General features: G+C 44.9%; 1 protein-coding gene across 2 annotated transcripts in view; it reads right to left on the bottom strand.

Annotated features, from left to right (window-relative positions):
- Positions 1-4,227: 4,227 nt before the first annotated feature.
- The window catches only part of fars2 (phenylalanyl-tRNA synthetase 2, mitochondrial), a 92,006-nt gene continuing 87,466 nt past the window's right edge, over positions 4,228-8,767 (bottom strand). For both annotated transcript variants that reach the window (XM_030099051.1, XM_030099052.1), the window contains exon 10: positions 4,228-5,339. In XM_030099051.1, coding sequence (XP_029954911.1) covers positions 5,201-5,339 — 139 coding nt within the window. In that variant the 3' untranslated portion in view covers positions 4,228-5,200. The remainder of the gene's footprint in view (positions 5,340-8,767) is intronic.

Raw genomic sequence — 8,767 nt, 5'->3', positions numbered from 1 at the left:
AGAGAGAAAGTGGCACGACGCGCGGCCGTGTCTGATCCGGCGCTCGGCGGCGTCTGCTGCTCCTTGTTGTTGTGTTGGGTACACTTTGAGCTCATGTTCTGATTGTCTCATATGGAGGCGACGGGTGGAGGAGGGGGGGCGTGAGGGTGACAGATGGGTGTAGTCATTCACCCTCCAACTCACACATTCACACACACACACACACACACACACACACACACACACACACACACACACACACCCTGGCAGACGCTGGAGACATGTTGTGGGTGTGTGGATGCATGCATTTAGTGGATTTGCAAAGATCAAGTCAGAACGCCGCGGCGCAGAGACACGGCCGCTCTGCGGGAGCATCGAGTTCACTTCATATTCATCGTGACTGGAACCGCGGACCGTTCAATCCGCGGAGAGGAACAACAAGAGGCGGGAGGAAGCAGAGAGAGAGAGAAGAAATCTGGGCCTCTTCTGTGCTAATTTAGCTTTTAGCATGTCTCTGTGCTGCTGATGGATGAGTCGACAGGATCTCATCAGACTGAAGCTCTTCACTGCTTTCATCTTCTTGGGTTTTCATTTCTGAGGTTCTACCAAATATCCCCACAAAAAAAAACAAAGCTAACTGAGTCCTCCAGAAGTTTCCGTGGGTCTACCACGTTTCACTTCATGTGTTTTGAAGAAATCGTTTTCATCTCTCAGTATATTTTGTGTCAGATGCTAATTTCCACTCAGGGTTCGTCTGAAGGAGATGGACTGATGAATTTTGTGTCCCTGTGAATTTTTTAAAATCTCATTGAGTGACTCTGCAGCCTCTTGTGTGGAGTTTTATATTTGATGTGCTAATTAGTTCTTGTAGCAGTTTGTATTTGGACGTGGTTAGCATCGTTAGCATCTTTCATCACTTTCTGCAAACATTCCCACTTTGTGTTTTGTGCTAATTCTGACTTTTTTTCAAATTCCGTTTTGGTCTTTTTTGCTCAATCTGTAGCAAAATGCGACACAACAAAGTGCTGGCCTCTGAAGTCCTCGAAAAAATACGAATTTGGAAAATGTGATTGAAAACAGTGAAATATCGCGCAGCTTCCACTGGCCACCAGGGGGCAGCACAACAATCTGGCGAGACAATAAGTGAAGAGATTCTCAACACATGAACCTACAACTGAACTTTCCCACTGTTTTAGTTTTGGACTTTTGCTTGATTCTCTCGGCTATGTTGCACATGCACTACCCGCCATGTCCACTAGAGGTCTCTGTCCTGATACGAGTTTGACTTCAGAACCTCCAGCTGTTCTCTTTTACCTCCGTTTTCTTTGGATTTTACGAGCAGACTTTCTGTCAATGGGATGTAAATGTTGCAGGCTCCTGTTTCTCTAATGAGGAAGCGTCCAGAATAACTGACAGACTTCACTTCTTAACCGTCTGTCGATTAAACCAGCGGAGCAGTCCACTGAACCTTCTACACCAACCAGCGCAGACAGAACAAATCCCAGCATGCACCGGGGGGACGGCAGCGGGCCGGAAACATCAGAGATTCACTTTGAGCGAGGCTGAAGTCCATGAAACCAACAGACTGCCCGCAGACTGTTTCTGCTTCATCCTCATGTGTGACTGCAACGTCCAAACTCCAGAAACCACATTTACAATCATCACATCAATTCTGATTCACACGAACTGATTCCAGAGGAATCTCATTCTCCCTGAACGCCTCCAAATCTGACTGACATCAGATCAAGAACGTCCTTAAAAATGTCATTTAAATCACAGTTCTCTTGGTTGTTTTCTCCGGAACACACATAAGATACACTTGGATAATTTCAATATCCTTGAATCATTGTAGAAAACATTTAAAATCATTAAAGTGTGCTTGAATCGCCCCAAAAATAATTTTCTAAAGTAGCAAACAATCTATTGTACTTTTTTCTTACTCAAAACACAAAAGCAAAACTTAGAAATGCTTTGTTGATGTTAAATACGTCCTTGAATCTCAATAAGTCATGATGGAAATGGTTTAAGTCAGGATGAAGACGAAGGATGAGGATGGAGGATGGAGGATGAAGATGGAGGATGAAGATGGAGGATGAGGATGAAGGATGGGATGAAGGCTACATTGAAGTCTTCTCCTGCTGGAGGTCACAATGTGTCTCTGCTGTAGATACAATCGACCCAGACTAGACAGACCCGAGAAACCCTCCAGGACCACCTGAGACCCGGAGAGATTGTGTGTGTGTGTGTGTGTGTGTGTGTGTGTGTGTGTGTGTGTGTGTGTGTGTGTGTGTGTGTGTAGAGGTGTGAAGGTGTCTTAAAGTAATAATCTACCACCTTGTCCCTGGGCGGCATGTGAAGGACACAAAGCTGCAGCTATACTCCCCAAAGAAACAAAGAATTTAATAACACACACACACACACACACACACACACACACACACACACACACACACACACACACACACACACACAATCTAAATGAAAAACACGAAATATCATTGAAAATCAAAAATTCTGAGGTTGTTTCAATGAGATTTCAAGAGTTGAAATATTCAAAAACAGTCTAAACAAGATCATAATGTCTACGTCTACAACCTAATGTTAGCCTGAATAGGGAAAGATTGGTTCAGTTAGACAATATCGGGTGACACGAGCTGCTCTCTGAGCCTGAATAAAGAAATGTCAGCCGAGACTTTAACTTGAATTAAATCTGTTTTTCAAATAAAGACAATTTGACAGAAAGAGATTTGACCAGTTAGCATTAGCTGCTAACTGCTAGAGACTCCCGGTCAGGATAGAAACACTTTACAAACATGTTTCCAAATCCTGGGACTCAAATTATTCCTCATACACACACACACAGACACACAGACACACACACACACACACACACACGGAGTTTTGAATAGAGCTCATTATAAAACACACTTTCACACACAGAGCTGTGTCAGTGTGCTGTGACGATACGCCGGCTTAAGTCTGCCGCGATCATACACTGCCATACTACAGCGTCTCTCTCACACACACACACACACACACACACACACACACACACACACACACACACACACACACACTGAAATGGCACTCTGCCAATCATGCAGTTGCGGGCTGTCTGGCTGCGACGGCGCGGCTCGTCACTCCGGTGGAGTTAAAACTGAGCGCTGACAGTTTGAGGCCAGGCTCACAGTTTGGACACAGTAAACACACACTTGAATATTTCATCAGTGTGTCAGTTTCCCTGTTCACACACTCATGACACAGAATCACTGACACAATGGACACGAGTCCCGCATTCTGTTTGACCTCAAAACTACGAAACGGGAAAGTTTGTTTGACCTTCAGAGGTTTTTTTTCTTTATTTTACACATTCTAGTGAAACCAAACAATACTTGTAAAAGCTAGCAATGAGGCTAATGTCGCAGCTAGCAGTGACATCTGAACCACTCTGACGGAGGAATGATCATTAACAGGACCAGACGTCTAATGTTCCCCTCAGAATTCTCTCTTAATTGGATTTTGTTGCCCGTTTTTCCGTCCCTGCCGTCCTGCAGTGGCGGAGTGACAGTGGCGTCTGGAGGACGGCTCTGCAGCGGAAGGCCTCACACACACACACACACACACACACACACACAGGAAGAGAAGTGCGTGCTGGGCTCACCGGGGAGAGCTTCACGGAGTGACAGGAGGCCATTTAAAGCCTGGAGAAGTGACAGTGTGGCATTTGGATGCCTGAGTGTGTGTGTGTGTGTGTGTGTGTTTTCATGGACGAACAGTTTTTCCTGTGAAATCCTGCTAACGGTTGAACATCAGCGCTGCTGTCCTCTAAACCACATCAAACCAGAGTTTCCTCCGTGTCTCAGGAAGCTGCTGCTGCGCCTGCTAGCTTCAGATGCTATCAGGACGGAGGAAAGTCTACTGAATACTGAGATATGGTCTAAAGCTCTGTTTGAAACACTGAAACACTCCGTGGTTTCAGTTTCAGGTAACATTTTCATGGTTCAAGCATCTGTTTTCATGGAAACGGCATAAACACTGAGATATATTGTAGTTTTCAAACAATACGCCAGAAACACGAACAACAGGACAAAACTCCAGGCTGGATTGTTTTTCCAGAGAAACTGAAACTCACTTCCCATCCAGACTTCTTCACAAACCGCTCCCCCTCGTTATTTCATGGACAGTTTTTAATGTCAGGCCTTTTTTCAGGAATCAAGCAATAAGACAACAGGAGAGACCAAATACGTTCAGTTCTTTATTTTATCTAAAGATAGGAAAAAACAGAAAACACTCAAAACAGCTTTTTCTTCACTATAAACATGAGTCCTCTCAGCGTTTCTTCTCTTCTCCTTCAGTGAGTTCAGCTGGAAATTCATCTGCAGCAGAAATCCTCCTCAGCTGCAGGAACTTTTACAGCGTTTCAGATCCTTTCGTTTAAGAATACTGTGTGAGAAATGATGGAAAAGCTTGGGTGTTCTGTTGGTGACGTTTGAGAAGAGGCTCCTCTTCTCAGCGACGTGTTTTCAGCTCAGCAGAAAACCGAGGAGGAGTTCGGCGGATTTTCAAACTTTCCAAATTCTCAAATTGAAGTTATAAACTTTATTTCCCGTTTTTCTCTTTTAGATTTAAGTTCCGGAGTATTGGAAAGTTGACATTCAGGAGACGACATGTTGACCGACTCCTCAGATCACGCTCAGGAATCCTGATGGACGACCAGCTACAAAACTGACATGAAAAAACCACGCGTTGACTTAGGTTTTTGAGGACTTTCAGAAAGTTTGAGAGAGTTCCAGGAGCCGAGTTTATCTGCAGAAACAGAGACTTTTTGGACGACGGCGGAACATCTGCAGCCGAGCCGAAGCCGAGCGTGACCGCCGCCCGGCGGAGGAGGGACGCACCGGCGGCGTGTGTGGAAACTGGAAGCGACAAGCGTCAAATTCTGATGTGTCGGCCTGAAGAGAAGAGAGTAACTCGTGTGTGTGTGTGTGTGTGTGTGTGTGTCTGTGTGTGTGTCTGTGTGTGTGGCTGCAGCTTCAAAGCCGGGCATGACGTCTGTATAAAAGTCAACACGTTTCCCCCGCGGCGAAACATCACAGCTACCAGGACGTGATGAAGCTGCGTAACAACTCCCACAGTACGTGTGTGAGGTACGCTGATATAAATACACACTGTAAGAGCGTGTGTGTGTGTGTGTGTGTGTGTGTGTGTGTGTGTGTGTGTCTCAGTATCGGCCCTGCACGCCCAGCTCACTCTCGGCGCTGCGTTCGATCTGTTCGTGGACGAGCCGGACCTCCTGCTGGGTCAGAGTTCGCTCCATGTGGCGGTACACGATGCGGTAGCACTGACTCCGCCTCCCGGTCCTGAAACAAGCAAACAAACAAACAAACAAACATTAAGTCACATTATAACTAACTTGGTTACACTGAATGTTATTCATGCTAATTTTAGCTTTTACTGCTAAACTATGTTTTTCTATTGACTCTCTACCTTCCCATGCTGAAGTGCCCTTGAGCAACACACTGACCCCTAATGGGTGACTGTGGTTTAGTGTAAGGCGCTCTGAGGCCAAGCGCCTCGTCAGTGAAAAGAGTTTTCCCCCGGTTCCTGTCTGGAAGGATCCGCCGTCCGGTCCTCCGGAGCGGTTCTGGACCGGAGGGAGTCCGGGACTCGGACTCCCGGCGGACCCCCTCCAGGCCTGAGTGCCTGTCAGGAGGGTCAGGAGGCTTTCAGGGCGTCCTGACTCAGCAGGCAGGTAGGAGTTACCACAGGAAAGTGACTTCCAGGACATTCTGAGTTTTATCTGACGACCGGGGAGAGGTCAGAGGTCAAAGGTCAGAGGTCAGAGGGTCTTCACACCATGTGGCCTCTGGCCTTGAAATCAGAAGATAAAGGAAACCTTATTTAGGAAACAATTTTTAAACCATTTTTAAATGATTACGGTTTTGAAGTTACACTGCTCTTCTCTACTTCAGATTTAAATAAAGGCCTTTTGATACTTAACAATTTTATTAGATTTCATAGAAAAGTATTAAATAGTTTAATACATTTTTAAGACTTTCTATGAAAATATATGGATTTAATCGACACTGCCTGACTTTTAAACAGACGTGTGTTTCTCTCCCAGCCTCTGTTTCACTGCTTTACTCCAGATTAACACAGATCTTTAACTTCAGCTCCGCCGCCCGATTCCTTCCTCTCCCGTTTCTCTTTCTCCAACCATTTTCTTCCCCCCTTCCGCCTGCAGATAAAGTGATTTACAGCGCGTTGAAACGCGGCGACGACAACGAGACACAACAGCCTCCTGCTCATCGCTCGCCCGCTCCTCTCTCTCTCCTGAATTATTGATCATCAGTACATTTGGAGGAAATGTCAGAGAGAGTGGAGCTTTCAGCCGGTGAACAGACACAAACACCATTACACAACATATTGGTGCACACACACGCACACTCACACACACACACACACACACACACACACACACAGTGAATGGTATTTCATGTGATAGACTGTGTCGCTGTTGAATAATTGATGTCTCCATTATCCAGCCCACATCGCTGGAGGGGAGGGGGGAGATCGATACAGTGACACCTGTATACTCACACACACACACACACACACACACACACACACACACTGCAAAATAAACAAGAATCCCTCCAATAATGCAATAAAAATGCAGACGTTCCATTATGCATGAAATACAGGCGTGTCGTTCTCTGTCGTGTGTACATAAATACACGACGACACACACATGCACACACGCGCGCATGCGCATGCATGTACACACACACGCATGGGTTCGGCATAGTAGAACGAATCAAGTGAAAGAAAAAAAAAATTAAATAAACAATTTTTATCAAAAGCTTTGAAAGCGGTGGTTTCCAAGCCGAGGTCTGGGACCCCTGCTTGGGACGGGGCAGGGCAGGGTGGGGGGCTTTGATGATGCTGAGGTTATTGAAATACTATTGAACGAGTGAAAGGAGAATGAAGAGCACAATCCTGTTTCCTGTGTCCATCGCTGGTCTTCACTGTGATGTTCAGCTCTTCACCGATCTGTGTGTGTGTGTGTGTGTGTGTTAAAGAGAAAGTGTTGATTATGTAAATGAGATGAGTCAAACAAGTTAGTTCAGGGGCCACATAGAGCCTGAGTTCACCTCCAGGGGCCCGACTGGGAAAATACTCTCAGAATAACCTTCAAATTTAAATTTTAGGTTTTGTTGTTGTTTTTGTGGCGCAAAGTGCAAATGATGAAAATGTCTTTATTGTCACAAAATCGAACGATGACTCCCATTAAAGCCAATCCGAAGGAAACCTGGTGGTGCAAACGTCTCAGCTCTGGTCTCAGGGTTGTTTTCTCTCTGCTGCTCTGAAGAAAGTTGATTAAAAAAAAAAAAAAAATCCACATTTTGATGTTTTTGCTTGATGGCTTGGTGGGCTCAGTCAGAGCCTTGTGCAGGCCGGTTTTGGCCCACAGGCCTCAAGTTTGACACCCCTGGTGTAAAGTTTCTCCAACAATGATCAAGTAAATGAGAATTTATTTTGAGAATGAAGAAAACAATCACCTTCACACACAAAGCTGCCTTCAGCAAAACGTAAAAAAAGTCCAGAACAGCTACATAATGTGTAATATCAGATCCAGTGTGTCCATCTCATTAACACCAAATACACACACCACACACCGTTTGAACATTAAAACACTCCACTCTGTCAGATCCGCCAAAAATCCCGTCTCATCTGTGGATCAATAACTGAATTGACCAACGAATTCACAACCTTTAGCACCATGACGGATACGAGAAGACACTTCAGTGAGATTAGTTGTTCCTTCAAGATACAGAACAGAACAAATACACCCATGAACACACACGTAGTGAATCTGAAAGGTCGAGGTCAAAGGTCACCATTGATCACAGAAAGAAAAACCATCTGTTATGTTCCATCACAGCAGCGAAAGATCAATGAAAAGTTGATCTCACACACACAAACACACACACGCCACTGTCATCATACACTAAAAAATATTCGGTATTAAGTTCTTTCTGTGATCGGATTTATGAAAATTGTGTAAAAGTGTAAAAACACCTGGGAGAGTGTAAAAACTCTAAAACTCTAAACTTCAGCTCTGGAGCTAATAGTAAACTGTCCTACAGGCCTGTGGCCCTCATGGTGCCTTCAGGACAGTCACAGCTTGTAAATTCTATTCCTGATCTAGATTCTGTTGATTCAGAAATATCCTGATATAATAACTTAAAATCTTACGTTTACATAATTGAAAAGTGTTTTTATGCTGACGAGCCTCAGGAATATGAGCTTATAGGAGACACGGTCTGCTGCACCAACCACTGACCGATCAAAGTGGGTAAAGCTCCCATTACAAGACGCTTCAAGAGAAAATGCATCTCTGCTGCTTCGAACGCGGCGACGTTTCGAACATGGCTGCAGCCACCGGTGCCTTTTCTACCGAATACTTCAGCGATTAATCAGGAACGGAATAGAAGACTCACTGCTCAGCATTCTCATTTTCAGCTGGAAGTGATGCCGGACATTTGGTGGAAACTCTCCTGTGATGTCTCTGCTCTCTGACAGAGCGACAATGTTTTTTTTCTTTTAAACCTGAGCAGCATGTGTCACCGTTGGAACAAACTCAAAGCATTTTTTTGGCATTGTTTTTTTCTTCTGAGATTGAATTCCTGGATTTCCTGCGGCGAAAACGTCGTTGTGTAAACAGGACCTTAAACGCAACACTAACTCAATGGAATCAGAGGAACTTCTGAGATCTGTAAGATTC

Source organism: Salarias fasciatus, chromosome 9, assembly GCF_902148845.1.
Source record: "Salarias fasciatus chromosome 9, fSalaFa1.1, whole genome shotgun sequence".
NCBI lineage: Eukaryota > Metazoa > Chordata > Actinopteri > Blenniiformes > Blenniidae > Salarias > Salarias fasciatus.
The sequence above is the reverse complement of the archived record's forward strand: the minus strand, read 5'-3'. Positions and strand labels throughout refer to the sequence as shown.